The following is a 17,391-nucleotide window of genomic DNA, read 5'->3' on the forward strand; positions in this document are numbered from 1 at the left end:
TAAATTAATCAAGAGTGCTTCCAGCTCCTGGTGTTTTGGTGTGATTGCATTCTGTCACATTAACGGCCAGTTTACCCAAATTACAAAAAAAAAGAAGATATGTCTTGAATTCTGAGGTTGTTTTTGTAATTTGAGTGACCTGGTTCTTTAAGGAAAAGCACAAAGAGACTGGGTAGTGTGAAGAAGCGAAGTGCGGGTCTCACTTGTTGAGTTTGGCCACGTAGATCTTGATGTGGCCGAAGTCGGGCCTCTCTGCGGGGTCCTCGGCCCAGCAGCCCTCCATCAGGATGGTCAGGTCCTCCGAGTGGCATTTGTTGTCGGTCGTCGGACGAAAGTACGGCTTCTGACCGTTCCTCACCTTCTGTACGATCTCTGCGGCCGAGAGGACAGAGAGAGCGGTGTGTCTGGAGCAGGCTGTTCTCACCATCGGACTCATTTCACATTTCATTCATGCTGTGTAAAATGTGTGTACGTTGGGATGGCTTTTGGGTGCAACTATGATTTATTTTTGTTTTATTTGTATTTGTAGTCAACACACTCAAATGTCAGCCAACACAATCAATGTACGCCCTAAATGTAAAAACAAATTGCTCATACAACCTTAAAGGAAAATGTTACGTTTGAATTAAAGCAAGCAAGTAGCACAAAGACCATAAAACACACAACTTTGTTTTTTTATAATTAGGCAGTGTATTAACATAATGCTGATACGCTGGGTGGACAAAATTATTGAAAAACAGAGCTTGTATTTAACTAAGAACTCCTTACTGGTCTCATGCATTGCCATTGCAGTGTTACTCATTTTTCTGTAGGGAATTCCATATAGTTTTTTTTTAAACTGCAGTAGATGCTTTCAAACCTAGATTACTATTTTCATGAATATTGACATTCTTTAATCAGTTCACAGTTCTAGATTTCTGTAAATGTGCTATTTCTGCTGGATGAGCCTTAATATATTTAGCACTGCACATATCTCCTCTTTGATGCATTAATCATATCATTTAAAAAGTTTGAAAGAGACATCTTGGCCAAAATGTTTTCTCAACATCCTCTCCTTTCCGTTATTAGCATCATCAATAAAGCCGTTTTTAAGCAGCTGTGGTTTTAGCTGATACTAGAGAGCAGGTGCAGGCTTTTGCTGCCCTCAGCCTGTTAATGGGTAAGTATCAGGGCCCTTGTACAATCAGCATTGAGCGTGACTGGGAATAAAAGGCTAATCAAAGTCATCACGCGGCGGAAGCCCCCCGGGAGGGTTTCACACATCCACTTTGGATGCGTGAAAGTTGAACTCCTGATCTTGAATTGCTTTCGAAGTTAAAGTTTGTCACTAAGCAGAAACAGCGGTGGAGGTAAGTAGATGCTGGTGAAGAAACCGGTCAAACCGCAAACATGTGTGCAGGAAGCTGAAGAGCCAAAGTGTCAGCAGTGATTAAACTCAGATTTTCTTAGTCTTAATAAACTAAAGACGTTACAAAATAATGTGCTAGAGCATTCCAGTAAGAGATAAGCTACTGCAAAGCAAAAGATCTCTCAGGAAGGCTGTTGTCCAAAGATATCATTTTCACAAGAATTATGTCATATGCACTAAGCCCATCGGGCTGTTTCTTTCCTTTGTTGATGCTTCTGAGGCTAGATATCCATTTTAATTTGTCTACCTCAGACTGCTGAAGCCTCATATTAGCTTTGGTTAACCATCGGAATTAATTTATTTCACAGAAATATTACTGTGGATTTTGTCCCCCATCACTTAGATTGAAATTGCTTTAGGATGTGATGTCTTGGCAGCCATGGAGAGGGGAATAATTAAATCAGCTGACAGGGCTTTTAGTCTGCATAAGGGCATGCGAGGATTGTTTTAAAAATTTGAACCTAACTTTTAAGGGATTAATTGGGAAAAATACCATAGACTGTGTAAAATATGGACATAATCTCCATGATGTCACCCATAGGTTTCTAAAGAGCCAAAATAAAGCTAAAAGTGGGGGGGCTCAGGCTGTCGCCATCTTGGCAGTGCCTGATGTCAGGTAATCCGAAAATGGGCAATGAGGGGGAGTGCTGATGGAGCGGAGGCGGGCCAAATGAAGCCTACAGTCCATACTCAGCCACCTGTCACTCAAAACAGAACGCCTTTAAGAACTTTAAGCCTAAATAAAATGTAAACAGGTGAGTTATTACAAAAAAATTTAAATCACACCCCCCGTAGAGGTGAAGGGGGAAGTCCAAACCCGTTTTTGTTGTATCAGGCTGTAAACATGTTTAGCTCTGCTGTAAAGTTGGGCATTTTACCATGGTGGTCTGTGAGGACTGACTCCCTTTTGGAGCCAGCCTCAGGTGGCCATTTGATGAACTGCAGTTTTTAGCGCTTGGGCTGGCTTTAATTTTTTTAGGACCGGAGGTTGCCTCTTGACTCCCCAGCTGTTTAGCTTCTCTTTACGTAAGCCCAGAATCCCTAAGAACTACGCTGATGATGGATCAGCATTTATGTTAGTGTGAATGCAGGAAGTAGTGTTTCCCTTCTGTAGAGAGTTTGCTTTCTGTCTCAAACTGGTGACAGGGTTGCTTTTGTATGCCCCTAGGGTATCAGCTTTGTTTCTCTTCCTATGCTCTTTGCTCTCTTTACTCTTACAAAGAATTGTCATTATTCTTTAGAAGCATTACATAGTCCATCTACAATCTACCTTAAAGGAAACTTGTTGTTGTTGCTTATTCCTGACTTGAGGTGGACTGTTGATGCTGAGGGCTCCTATCTATCTGGTTGAACACTGGTTTTGTTTTTATTATCTTTATTAATCTATTTAAGTTTCTGCGCTTTGTCATATTTTCTTATCCCAGATAGGAGATGTGTTGGTGTTTGTGACTCCACCTGCCTCAGACATCTGGCCAACATGTGTTCTTTGTTTGTGTACGTAGCTGCAGGGCTGCGACATAGCAGTCTGACCTTACCAAAGTCCCCTTTGATATGGCAGTGAAAAGCCTATGAGTGAAGTGAACTTTCATCTGTTCTGTCTTTAGGAACATTTCCCCGACTAGTTTCTTATGAAGAAGCTTTATAATGTTACAGAGAGATATGGTTTTGTTTGTGAATTACTGACAAGTAAAAAAAAAAAAAAAAAACATATTTGTGCTGATTTATCCGTTCCATTGACTTTTTTTTGTGTCCTTGTCTTACATGTTAGTTTTACTACATGCTTAATTGATCCCAGTGGACCTCCCGGAGGCCTATAAAAGACAGTGGTGTTTACCTTTGGGGCTGAGGTCCATGCCATCCACATAGAAAGGCCCATTCCTCAGGGCTATTTCCTGCAGTATGATGCCAAAACTGTACACATCACCCTTGGGAGTCCCTTGAGGAGGGTGGCGGTCGTATATGAGCAGCTCAGGAGCCGTCCACATCTTCTCTGAGAAAACCAAGAAACGGAACATCTCATAAAACGTCTGTAATACAACAGGAGCCAATGTATTTTTGTGAATGAAAAGGATTCCGTACTGTGAGCGAAGAAATAAACTTCACTTACTTGCATAGAGTGCGTGCGAGTCATCGTTTTCGCAGGATGAGCGGAAGCTGGCCAAGCCATAATCCGTGATTTTCAAAACAAATCGACTGTCCACCACGCAATTAGATGACTTCAAATTTCCATGGCAGCCAATGTAGCTGTTGTGGAGATAGTTCATTCCCTGGTGGAGAGGAGCATTAAATCAAGCATTAAGGGGTGTTCTCCCCCCCTCTTCATGCATGAAAACACACAAATCCAGACATGGAAATAATACGCTCTGACAAGTGGATGCATGCTGAAAGTTTTCGAAAGAGGCTGTGATTCAAGGACGGCACAGGGGAATTTCTGTGAAATTACGGTTAATTCCTTTGGGAAAAGGACAGCGGTTACTGAATGTACTTGTGTTCAATATTTAGTGGAAACGTTGAGTCAAATGTCCCTCAGAGCTACACCAGCACCTCTTCTCTGTAAAGCGCTGCTATCTGTGTGGAGAAATGTAGCTGGAGCGCTTTGTCATGCATGTAGTTCAATTTCAAATCCATCCCAGAGACCGCTAACAAAAAGCCTCTTTGTTAGGACAGATTCAAAATAATCTCCTAAAGTAAATCCATGATTAGTTTTGATTAAGATGGAAGGAACATTTTTGCAAAGTTTATGAGTATGTGACTGTCCTACTTTACACTATACAAAAGCAACATTTACTGTTGTTTCATACACTGCACTGTGCCAAAAATACATTTTTTGTGCATGTTGGTCTCTGACTCTCTCTTACTGCCTCACTCACACTTTCACAAACTGACCATGTGAAACCATGGCAACTGGACATTTTTTTTGTGAGTACTAAACACACAAAGCATCTAATTAACATTGATAAGTGACCAAGTTGTGCACGGCCATGGAAGGCTTGTATCATGTGGACGCGCTGACAGTTTTGTTGGCATTACTTAGAATTTCTCATGGGGGCGGCAGAAACTACGCACTATAGCTTTAAAGTAGGCTGCGTATGCAAATACGTCAACATTGGCTTTTGGTTTCACGCGGGACACGAACAGCGTCTCCTGAGTCAAAGTCCTGTGATCCATTCCAACTTCTTCCCTAAACTGACTCTGAATGTGGACTTTGACTAGACATGTTTTTTGTGATAGGTCAAAAACAAACGGAATCCAGGAGAAAATATGTTTAGACAGGGCTGAAATCGATTGTCCTATACGTTGATTTCTGTTTTTTGTTTACATAGCTTTCAGTCTGAGCGCCTCGTACCTTCACTATGTCATTGATCAGCGAGTAGCGGAACATCCAGTCCAGGTTGATGCTCTCATTCTCCAAAATATCCTGGAAAAACAAAAACAAATCAAAAATGCCAGACAGGAAAAGAAATCCAGTTTCTGCTTCATCTTTTACATTTCCCAGAGCCTCTCAGCAGCCGGGACAGCCCCAACGTTTATTTTGGGACTAAATACAGAACCACAATTAACAGATACGGTACAAATGGGAATAAATAGATAAACAAATAAGTAATACATTGGGTTGGGCTGTGCGTTCTAAAGTGCTGGAGATCAGTAATAAGAGTCATTAAAACCATAATTAAAAAAGGTGCTGTGGTGCAGTTCTTATTTTTGATTCTTTCTCTATTGGCGCTTCTCCACTGCTAGTACCAGCTCTACTCTGCTCGGCTCGACCGTGGTTCCCGGTCCTCCATTTTCCATTGCAGATTTAGTACCGCCTCATGCCTGACAGTGCAGATCCACGTGGCCGTGCGACACTTCTGTCGCGCCGCGCTCCACTTTATTCCTATGGGTGATGTCTAGCGACTTTAACGCGCCCGCAAAGCATCCCAGGAAGGCAGCGCTACAATAGAAAAAATGCTGTGTGCCCAAAAAGCTGGCCGATGCCCATCTTTCTGCAAATGAATCCGTTGAACATGACGAGACTATCCAGTAGAAGTAGACGAAAATCTTTTAAACTGACCTTTGTTGATCTGAGATTCAGCAACTGCATGGCCTATTTCTCGCTTAAAATGTTTTCAGAAACACGTTTCGGTGAACTATTTTCGTAAAATATGAGATGGTATTCCGAATGAGCCGGCCATGCTGTCGTTTTGAAATTCGGGAGATGCTGTCATTTTGAAATTCGGGAGTAGCCAGACCCACGTGGCACGTTCGGCCAATCATCTACCGGTCAAGGGCTTGGAGCATCAACCATGAATGTATGACGTCGCGACACCACGTTTCAGTCGTGTTGCAAAAGTGGATCTGCACTGTGAGGCGAGCATGGCTGGTCACCATAGCGATGCCGCAGGAAACTGCCGTGACCTAACGTGACACACACACAGAACGTAGAAGGTGTGTCGTTTTTTTACTTTCGGCAAGAAAAATTTGATTTCAAAAGAAGCTGGAGGCAGCAAAAAAAAACAAAAAAAAAACAGCGCTGGCTAAACTATTTAAAAATGGCGTCTTTGTTTAGACACCCCCGTCTGTCGCTAGCAATGATGACGCAGTGATTAGTGACGATTCTCTCTGACCAATCAGTAGTCTGCAGGTTTTCACGTCACCTTTTGGTATCTCATCAGCTCGCTTGGAACCTGGACGGAGGTGGTACCATAGACTGTATGATATTAATGGACAACGCAACCGGTTTGGCAAAGTGCTGCAAATGTGGAAGTGCCTTCAAGCTGCATTCTATCTGAATTCCAGCAGGGGGCGACACATGCGGTTGCAAAAGGAGGTTGGTTTCTGTAGAACTCTATGAGAAAGTGACCCACTTTTCACTTGATTTATTACCTCAGTAAACATTTTCATAAAGAGTTTATGGTCTCAATCGCTAGTTTTAAGTCTTCTGCAACACAGAATGATGTTCATTTTTTAAATGATGATCTCAAAATCTGCGATAAGGCAGGGGGTGTTTTAGGGCGTGGCTATGATGTCATTGCCAATGAAATTGTGTAACGTAGAGTGTAAGCAGCTCCTCCCCCACTCCTCCCTCTTGTCTAAAATCGTCACATCTGCAACCAGGATGGCTGCGCCCGTAACGGCAAACTCAACGACTCACAGCAGATCTCCACAAACCAATGGGTGATGTCACACATGCTCTGTTCATTAATATACAGTCTATGGGTGATACTAAAAAAAGTACCTGTTAGCAGGTACCAGGCACTTTTTTTTGTAATGGAAAACCAAAAAAGGCCAGTAGAGTAATGGAAAAACGCCATAAATGTGAGTGATGAAAACCATGGCTGAGTTTTCCATTGTTTTCCAGCTCGTCCATTTTAGGAAGCATGTTGGGAACAGAGTGCAGGCTAAGAACAAGTTCCCTTCAGGCATCATTTACTGTAATCGCAAAAGACTGATATGAGACAAAGACACATTTGTCACACTTCAAAGATGAGTTTGCCATGTACTGTACTCTCACCGTAGACTAAATAAGGGGATTTCTCGTGCTGTAGAGCTCAGTGTTTGGAGCTCGGTACAAACACTGCCAAGAAGAGTTTGGCAGTGTGACGAGGTTGTCTATGATAAAACGGTATCCTACTGCAACAACAAAAGTCCATCAGTTGACTTATGTTAGAAACTTTTCATTTAGTGATTAATAAGGTTGAGGACATGTTGATTAATGTTGAGCTTGCTTCCAAATACAAAACTTCCAGCTGACAAATTCTCTCACATTCACTTTTGGTATAAAAGTTACAGGCATTGTGTTAAGTCATTACCCAAGTTATGTTGTTAATATGAAGATATGTTTTTGCTCCTGATTTCAGACAAAGTCAAAAACCTGATTTTATCATTTTCAATTTTAGTCTGTAAAATAATGAAAATGCTGATCAGCCCAAGGTGACATATAGCTTGTTTTGTTTGACCAACAATCAGTAACCCAAAGATATTCCATTTTCAATAATAAAAAAAAAATAGGTCAGCTTATCTCATTTTGTGGATGTCTTTCCCAAAATGTCGAACTGTTTCTTTTGTTTTCTGTTGATCGACTAACTTTTTCAAGAAATTCTATAGCTGTCAAATAATCAATGCAGAGGACTGTACAGCTTTGGCAGACGTGTGGCTCTCTGAAGGCTTTTAGTTCGCCTGTGAAATAGTTCAGTTTTTGAAGAAAACAGTGATTTGACAAATACAGCCTGATTAAAAAGGAGTTTTTAACTAACTTTGAAACAGTCTCAATTGAATACTGATGTCTCTATATGACATAAACAAATGAGACCATCAGCGAGAAGGGCTTTTTCTACATTGTTATTCTTAATGCCTGTCCCTGGGTCCAATTCCCCACGAAACCAGACAAAACCATTTATAAAACGCAGCCCGGTAGAGCCTAGGTTTACATTTTCCCAGGCAAGATCAGCAAAGAGAAAAAAGAAAAGAACTGACCAAAGAACAAAAAGGGACCGTAATTTGAAAGGATTCAAAATCGATCCGGAATTGGCCCTCTTCCTCATGGACAGGTATGCAATATGGCTATTTTATTTATGAAATAAATAAGCAAGATGTGATTTTACATCAAAAGCCTATATGAATTTACATTGGTGGCTAAAACAAAGTATACATTTATATTAAATTATATATTTTAGTTATTAATCTTAGCCATAAATAAATACATTACCTAATCGCAATGCATCCTGCAAACAGCTGTTTTAAAAATAAAGAGTATAAAAAGTTGCGTTTTCCTTTCACTCGCTTCCAAAACAAACGTGCTAGCCAGATTAAGATCTTTATGACATGTAAACACTACCACGTTTGTCCACAGGGGCCGCCAGAATCAACACATAAGGAAAGTTCCCTATAGTTGCTTTAAGGCAGACTTTTATAAAGACATATAAAAATTAGGGCTGGGTACCGAATTTGTTAAATTTTTCAGGCACCGACCGAATTACCTCTAAAGTATCGAGAATCGAAAAAATGCCTTGTCATTCAATACCAAAATTTCAATACCTAAGGAGTAAATCTTATCAGTGTCACTGAGCCAATAAGCACGACGCATGCTTCTACCAAGATCTAATAATGCTGGTGATTGGCTGTTTAGCGTTACACGTCGTAGAGACACGCAGAAATAACTCTACGTTACGCACAGATATGAATAAAAAGATCTGTTGTGTGTGTAATGTTGTAATTTCTTTTTGTTTTATAAAATTGGTATCGAAAAAAGTATTGTTTAATCGCGAGTATCAAAGTCACGGTATTGGTATACATTTTTTTTAGCAATACCCAGCCCTAATAAAAATACTCTGCAATGAATAATAATAGAGGTTTTCTTTCACAAAGACATTACCTGCAGGCTGCCTCTGGGACAGTACTCGGTTACGATGCAGATGTTGGGAGGGTCAATGCAGGCTCCGATGAACCTGGTTAGATGGTTGAACTGAACGTCTCTCATCTGAAAATAACCACACAAACACACTGCAACTGTGAGTGCAAGTCTTTCCAAACATCACATTCCCAAACCCCACGGAAACAGAGCACTGACGGTTCATTTATATACAAAGTTTGGAGAATAACGCTGCCAGCAGTTCATCGAAATAGTCTATTTGCAGTCGGCTAGCTGGCACGGGATCTTTTTCTACGTGTTGAGACTCATTCCTGCTCAGGGCACCCTGTTGAAACAGTTGCATAAATTGCCCTTGGAGGTTATGAATGAGCCTGTGTGCTAAGGATGATGAAGAAAAAAAAAACCATTGAGGTGTTGAGAGGATGTGCAGAGCAGGAATATCAGAGCGGAGCAGGCCGAACGTGTAAAAACTGCTCTACATGGAAAGTAATCACCGATCACACAATGGATTTATGATACAACGCGTCTTCCAAAACATGAATCACTTTTAATATAACAACTATAAATAACAGAGGTGTTTAAGGTGAAGTGATTAAAGGGGAACATTTTCTGGCAGGTTATTTTTATGAGAAAGTGTGTTTTATAGAAACGCCCTCCTCATGTTTTCATTCCAGGCCCGTATGAGCGCTGACAGAAAGCAGCGCTAACAACAACAACAACAACAACAACAAAAGTCAGTCTTTCTGCAGCCAGCATGAAATTTCAAAAACGGTGTTCATAATTTCAACAGTGTACTTTTCTTCTTTGAGCACACTGAGTGACAGCCGCTCTCACACCAAAACCAAAACCAGGGAGTCAGTCGCTCCCGTTTCACAGCTCCGGGGATGTTAGCCTACCCTTTGGCCTATATAATTTCCCCTGCTGCACGCTGGTGAGGAGGGGGAGGAGAACCACTGGAAAGGGGGTGGAGGGGAGGGGAGGGAGGTTTAGTGCTGAATGACAAGTGGTTAAGTTTCCACTGGCAGGCCTGTCTTTTCCCCCCATCTGGCTGGCTTTCTCCTGAGCTGAGGCCTGACAGCCCATCAGGCCCCCGGGGCGTCTGAGAAGCTGCCAGCTCAGACAGCAGCCTCTCTCGCATGTGTGCCTGCTGACTGACCGAGAGGCCACAGAGGCATCCAAGAAGCCCAAACTGCTCTCCTCCAACATGCTGCAACTCAGACGAGGGGGGGGGGGACCAAAAATACAGAGCTGAGATGGAGAGAGTTGGACTTAAGAGATTTGGAGATGTCAAAAGTGAAGAGAAGGCCAAAAAACCCACACGAGCATCCATTTTGTTCATGAGCACCCATGTAATTTCCGAGTTATGGGTTCCCCAAGCACCACACTGTGTTTCCATCACCAAACTAAATGTGACACACAGACACAGGCACAGACACACAGACACACACACAGACACACAGACACACACACACACACAGTCCGGAGTCCGGATGAATGTCCATCTCTTTCTACTCGGTCCGGTTCTGGTGGTCGATTAACGCAGCTTTGTGCTGATTGGCTGTCATAACAGGCCGGACGGGTAGCACACTGCCATGAGTCCATGAGGCAAATTTCTGATCACTCCACATTTTAATTGTGATATCTTGTGAAGTCAGGTAAATGTAGTAGTACAATGTCTTCCTCTAATGTAGAAGTACACTGTCAGTAGTAGGCTATACAGTGGGGTTGCATATTAGGTGGTTTGGGGTCCTTCTGTAAGTAATTTTGGGGTACTACTTGGTTCTGGAGAGTACAAGCAGCAATACCACAGGCCAAGCGATCAGCCCGTTCCAAACATGCACATTTTAAACAGGCACTGTACTAGTAGTTCCAAAGTTGTTAAACAAAGAATATGAGACAGAAAAATAGAGTTATACAGTGAAAAGTAAAACCATATAAAATGTCAATTTTTAATTGTCAATTCAAGGTTAGTTAAAAAAAAAGATGTCTAAAAGAAAATACAGAAGTAGCAACGTAGATTGTGAACAACAGATTAGGTGCCATTGGAGCAAATGTTTGGTTATCTTTGGCAGATATAACAGCTGAACACACTTGTGGCATTCTTTCTACAATGGAAATCAAATATTCTTCAGAAAGTTCTTCCCAACTCTGTGACAGAAGTTCCCATACATGTGTGGCACTTGTAGGTCGCTTTGCTTTCACTTTTCTGTCCAGATCATCCCAAACCAGCTCACTGGGGTTTAAGTCAGGTGACTGTGTGTTATGGTTGGGGTCAGCTGGCTGTGAGTCTCTTTTTGTTTCCTAGTTCTATTTGATTTCCACGGTCAGTTTTCTCTGTTGGCCTGCCTTTTTCTGCCTCCTGTTTTTCCCCTCCTCCCGCCTTCTCCTGCCAGCTGACTGCACACACCTGCTCATCATTCCACAATCACCTCTCCCTGCCGTACACACCTGCCAGCCATCTACAATCAAGCCCAGTATATAAACCCCGGACCCACTCATCATCGCCGCTTGATCGTTACTTCAGCCGCCCGGGTGAAACGCCATACAAGCTCTCAGAAAACTATTTTTGTACTTACCGGTCCTTGCCTGTGCTAACCCTGTCTGTGTTTCCTCCTGCAATTATATCCTCCATCTCACTCCGCTACCTCCAGTCAGCTGGCTTCTCCATTCGGTCCCTTCCTCACGGCTCCCTGTTCCACCCTGCCGCCGCTCCTGTGTTCATCCACTCCTCCCTTGACTCCCCGGACTCCAGTGCCTCCTCCTCGGCTCCCCTCGCCCCGGTTTCCCCACGCTGCCCCAGCTCCTTCCCCATCCTACCTCCAGCCACAGAAAGCCCTCACTGCTGCCCTCGGCATCCGCCTCCCCACTCCCATCCAGTTTCTGTTCAATAAATCAGTGTTTTTTTCGAGCCTTGCTCTTGGGTCCGTTCTGTCTCCTCATAACGCTGTGCTGGCCACTCCATGTTTTTAAGCTTACCATCTTGTTCTTTTTTGCTATGGTAGTTCTGGCATAGCTTGGACTTATGTTTTGGGTCATTATCTTGCTGTAGGATGAACCCCTGACCAACTAAGCATATACCAGAGGGTACTGCATGGTTCTGCAAAATGCTGTGGTGGCCGTTTTGGTTCAGGGTGCCTTTCACTCTGTATAAATCGCAGACCGTGGATCCAGCAAAACAGCCCCAGAGCATCACGCTTCCTCCTCCATGTTTGACTGTTGATGTCACACACTGAGAAACTATCCTTTGGCCTACTCAATGGTGTACAAAAATCCAGCGTGATGAACCGAAGATTTCAAATTTTGATTCATCAGTCTATAACACCTTCTTCCAGTCTTCAGTAGTCCATTGACGATGTTTCTTGGCCCAGGCGAGCCTCTTTTTTTCTTATTCTGACGTCTTAGCAATGGCTTTCTTGCTGTAACTCGACCTATCAAACCTGCAGCTCGAAATCTTTTCCAATCTCTTTCCAATTGAAACTGAGAGTTGCTTATTACAATCAGCTGTGCTTGAAGCTGTTGTCCTGTGAGCCGCCTATCACGCAAGCTGTTGACTCTCAGAAACTTGTCTTCTGATTCTGTTGTGGCTTTGGGTCTGCCAGACCTCTTCCTGTCAGAGTTTCCCCCAGTTTCTAAGTGCCTTTTGATGGTGAAGAATACTGTACTCACTGACACCTTGACGTTCTTCACAATTTCTCTGTAGGAAAGACCAACATTCTTAAGTGTTATGATTGTGTTTTTCCCACCATTTTTATGGCAACACACTACTTTCTTGTTGTGCTTTGAAATTGTTTTCTAACAGATTTTTAAAGTTTCATGTAAAGCACTTTGAATTGCCTTGTTGCTGAAATGTGCTATACAAATAAAGCTGCCTTGCCTTCTGCAGTACAATACTGTTCAAATAATGCTCACGAGGGTACGCAACCAATGTGTTCCAACAATACTTTTATACAAACCGAGGGGGTTGTAAGTAATCCAGACAAGTTGGAACACCTGTGGGAATCGGTAGCACCAACTTTCAAAGCTTGATCAACTGCCATTGCTGCAGAACAGATTTACATAGTTAAAAAAGGCCTTTTTGTAAAATTCTGAAATGTACATTATTTTTTAGTTTTGGGTAACCTTACTTTTTTTTTTTATCTCAGGCAGTTCACCACTTACCTTTGTAGCATTTCAAGCTATTTATTGGACTTGAACTGCTAAAATGTCAATAAAAAAAACAAAGAATTGGGGTGTTCTAAAATTTTTGACCATGTATGTATGTCAGAACTCCTCAAAAACACTTGTTGGTCTAGGCATAGAGTCGTGTATGTTGTACAGATTGTAATGCACTCACATTTGTGATTTTGGGTATACAAATCAAATTAAGATAATTTGATTAGTATAAAATAATCCACTTAAACCTGTAAAATGATAGAAAAAAATCTAATAGGACATCAAATGAACACTTACATGTTTGAGTTCCAGTAAAACTTGTCTGGTCAGCTCTATCCTCTTCTTGTCCACATGCTTGATGGCCACCAGGTTCCCCTGTGTGCAGCACGAAAAGAGACAATAAATCCACTGTGGTATGGTTTACTTTATACTAGTGCTGTCAGTTAAATGCGTTATTAACGGCGTTAACGCAAACCCATTTTAACGGCGTCAATTTGTTTATTGTTTGTTTATTAATGTTATTTTTGGCCTAGCAAACTTTGTAGTTTTTTTCCACATGCTGTTGCAACAACTAGTATGTTAGAAAAACTACAACACCACACCGGATCTAGCTAGACCGGAAACAAAACAATAGGCACGCCGCACACACTTGTTTGGGCTTGCGAGCCGGCCAAAGAGTAGTAGGCTAATGTTACGTTTTAAGTGGATGGCGAGCGCGAGACGCTGAAATGGATGGGAAGTTTACTTTTAAAAAGTTGCCAAATGGTTCCATTAACAAGACCAAAGTGATCTGTGTGTTTTGTCGTTGTGAACTGAGCTATCATCGCAGCACGTCCAGTCTGAAATGCCACTTGTTGGCCAAGCACACTGCTGATGGGAATTCTCCGCCCCCTCGTCAAAGCCAGGCGACAAAAGCACAAAGCAAGCCGATCCACTTTCCCATGTTGATAAGAGCATTAAAATTAGAGAAAAATTAGACAAAAAGAAAGCAAGGGACTTTTAGAATCAATAAAAATTTGCGATTAATTGCAATTAATTGCGAGTTAACTATGACATTAATGCAATTAATCGCAATTACAATTAAATATTGTAATTGTTTGACAGCACTACGTTATACACAGCTTCTTTTTTTATATAGAGACATTTAAAGTGCTCATATTATGCTCATTTTCAGGTTCATAATTGTATTTAGAGGTTAAATATCAGAATAGGTTTACATGGTTTCATTTTCAAAAAACACTATATTTTTGTTGTACTGCACATTGCTGCAGCTCTTCTTTTCACCCTGTGTGTTGAGCTCTCTGTTTTAGCTACAGAGTGAGGCATCTCACTTCTGTTCCATCTTTGTTGGGAGTCGTACATGCACAGTAGCTAGGTAAGGACTACTAGCCAGTCAGAAGCAGAGTATGAGGGCGTGTCACGCTAGCAGCTAGGCGAGCATTATAACGTGTGTTACAAAGTGACGCACGTTTGTCTCTGAAGTAAAGGCTGGACTACAATAGAGCTGTTTGGAGCAGTTTGTGAACAGTGTTAAACAGTTATAACGTGCACAAAAGATATATATATATATATAAAAAAAACACAATAAAGGAAAGGGGAAAAGCCAAAAAGCATAATATGAGCACTTTAAGAGCGTGACCAGGATGCACTTTGGTCTAAATGTAAATAAAGCAGAAAAAGACAACAGAAACATACTGGTGCTATAAAAAGTGCAAACAAGGCCCATGAAAATGGAAAGAGGAACATCCAAGCAGCATTGAGAGGAGAGAACAGCTTGGGGCTTATTTCAGTCTGCAGCAGAAGAAGAATCGTATCGGTCGCTTTGTTATGTGGATCAATAACGGAAGGAAGCGAGGTGAATATCTCCCAGCCACAGACGTGACAGAACGCTGCCGTGGCAACTATGAAACCAGTTTGTGTGCGAGTCCATGTGGAAGTTTTAACTTTTATTCTAGGAAATATGCAGTTAGGAGCTGATGATGGCCGTGTGTTTGAGAGCAGGTAGATTAACTAACACACACTTCATTTCAGAGGTTATTTTCCGGTATCTGCAGGCTGTGGAGGCTCGCTCTGTTTGAGCTTTGGTGTCAGATTGAATCACCTCTGGCCTGTATTGAATTTCAGAAGTGCATCAGTACCTCCAATGATCCATTAGGCGTTCAAGCTGTCGGTCTAACTACGTGACATCAGCATTTATATAAAACCTGTGTCACGCAAGCTGTACACAAGAAACACTGCTATCTCATTATTCAGCAGGCTCTTTTTTTTGACAGATTTCCTCACGCCTCGTCCATCTTCAATGAATAAATTAACGGTAGCAACAAGTTGATGGCAATGTCCAGACTGCGAGGCGCGAGTGTAGAAACAAAGAAAGAAAAAGAAGAAGAAAATTGACGCATTCTGCAGCTCACATTAAAACCAACTACCTAAATTCGCCCACACTCTCTCTTTCTCTCTCCTCTCCAGCTCTCCGGCTTTCACTGCGAGTGTGCACATGTGTGGGTGGGAAAGGAGTGCGCAGGAGTTGAAAATGTCAGAACTCACTAAGCCTTACCTTAAAATAGCCCGTTTTTGCAAATAGCTGATATTTTCCATGGGCAGTTATCAAGGAGCCATAGCTGGAGCCTCTCTGAGAAGATGTAAAGAAGTAGTGAGAGGGAAAGAAAAGAAAACAAGCAAGTTAGCGGTGTGTAGATTAGAGCAAAGAGGATTTAATATTGGTCATTTAATACTGCTTCCACTTCACTGCAACGCAGCTTCCTAAAACAGGTTCGTCCACAGACATTCTTATCCAAAGTACCTTTCTCTCTGTGAAACGTGAAATTGCCTTTTCACTTATATTTGTTGAGAAAATAAGAGTGTTTTTTTTTGTTTTTACAACACCAACTCGAGTCCTTGGGCAAATGTCTGCAGTGCACACAGAGTGAATCAAAATCAAGTGGGCGCACTGCATACAGACAGCCAGCACAGTCAACTACACATTTGTATAGAATGCAAATGTTGGCAACACATGGCACGCTGGAAAATACATCGGTCTGGAAAATTACTGTTTTACACACACACACAAACACACACTCACACTCACACTCACACTCCTAGGAATTGGATGGAAAACCAGTAATGAAAAAGGTGTGTGCATGTGCTCTTCATGAACGCTTGCATGTGTTGGACGAAACATAACCCCGAAGGAGATGCATTAGCCCTCAGACAGCAGAACCTGATCCTTGAAGATTGCGATGAGATATTATGTATGCATGAATGTATGTATAGGAAGCGGGGCCAGACAGGGGCTTATTTTAACGATCATTTAATACGCGTCTGCCACCGCGAAAAAAAAGCCTAGCCACCTTCAATAAACCACTGGCAAAGCTTTCAGGAATGTGTGAACTAACAAAGGATTTGGACTCTCTCAGGGCCGCCAGCTTTGCTTTTTCAAAAAACACCAAACGCATGTTAATACACAGCAGCACAGAGTGTGTAAACAGGGTGAATCTCTAAACTTCAAACATGTCAACATTGGCATTTTCGATTCCAGGCGGGTCCAATTTTACAGCAGCAACATCTAGGGCTACAGCAATTTATCGAATTTTGATCGTGATTTTGGCACAAAAACAACGCTATCAAGAAAAAAACTATCATTTTGCACAGTGTGTTTTTTTCCAAGTAAACTCTTATTTTTACTTGTGTCCTGAATGAAAAAGTTTTAAGGTCCAATGTGTGGGGATTTCTCCCATCTAGCGTTGAGATCGTATATCACAATCAACTCTCTCGACACGCAGTTCAAAGTACGTCTTACAGCTACAGTAGCCTTCACGCTTCAAAAAGTCGGTCTGTTGCTCTTTTCAATATCCTTGTTCTTTTTCTGGGCGAAGAAGACTCCTGTTCCTGAAATTTGGATTTTGAATACGTGTGGTCCTCCACGTTTCCTTCTTCAAACTTGCCGGGGCCGGGAAGCTACGATACCCATTAGCAGCATTAGCAGCACCCTGTGAGTTTATCATGTGACAACGAAAACGGCAAAGGCGGAGCAGTATGTCCTGTATGTCCCTTACCGGCTAACGTATTTCAAGATGGAGCGTATACCCCAGTTCATGCAAATGCAAATGTGAAATTTCAAGCCAAAAGGAATACTTGGAATTGATGGTGGTGGTCAATATTCATGAAAAAGGACAAGTTCGTGAACGGGCAACACCGATGTTGATAATGAACGACTAAACACATCACACACTGGACCTTTAATGGGAAAGGTAATAAGGGAAATGTCACAGTTCAAGGTGTTTTCACTGTGGATTTAACTGTTCCACAGTGTTCCAACTGTTTTTTTTTAAGTTCAATAAATGCAACCTCTTTCCAAAAGTCAATGAGTAATCGTGTTAAATAATTATTTCAATATGGCCCAAAATAAATGGACCAAAATAATTGTGATTATGTTTTTTTTTCTTTTTTTTCAAAAATCGATCAGCCCTAGTGCCATCTGGAG

The 17,391-nt window shown here is 41.9% G+C and overlaps 1 protein-coding gene across 1 annotated transcript in view; it reads right to left on the reverse strand.

The window, feature by feature from the left end:
- npr2 (natriuretic peptide receptor 2) overlaps window positions 1-17,391 on the reverse strand; it is a gene marked incomplete at its 5' end in the record, with an annotated part of 74,282 nt that overhangs the window by 22,642 nt on the left and 34,249 nt on the right. Inside the window, 7 exons of the mRNA XM_028602184.1 lie at window positions 204-372; window positions 3,243-3,398; window positions 3,516-3,675; window positions 4,755-4,826; window positions 8,763-8,867; window positions 13,209-13,286; window positions 15,466-15,540. Coding sequence (XP_028457985.1) covers window positions 204-372; window positions 3,243-3,398; window positions 3,516-3,675; window positions 4,755-4,826; window positions 8,763-8,867; window positions 13,209-13,286; window positions 15,466-15,540 — 815 coding nt within the window. The remainder of the gene's footprint in view (window positions 1-203; window positions 373-3,242; window positions 3,399-3,515; window positions 3,676-4,754; window positions 4,827-8,762; window positions 8,868-13,208; window positions 13,287-15,465; window positions 15,541-17,391) is intronic.

The sequence above is a fragment of the Perca flavescens genome, chromosome 16 (assembly GCF_004354835.1).
Source record: "Perca flavescens isolate YP-PL-M2 chromosome 16, PFLA_1.0, whole genome shotgun sequence".
Taxonomy (NCBI): Eukaryota; Metazoa; Chordata; class Actinopteri; order Perciformes; family Percidae; genus Perca; species Perca flavescens.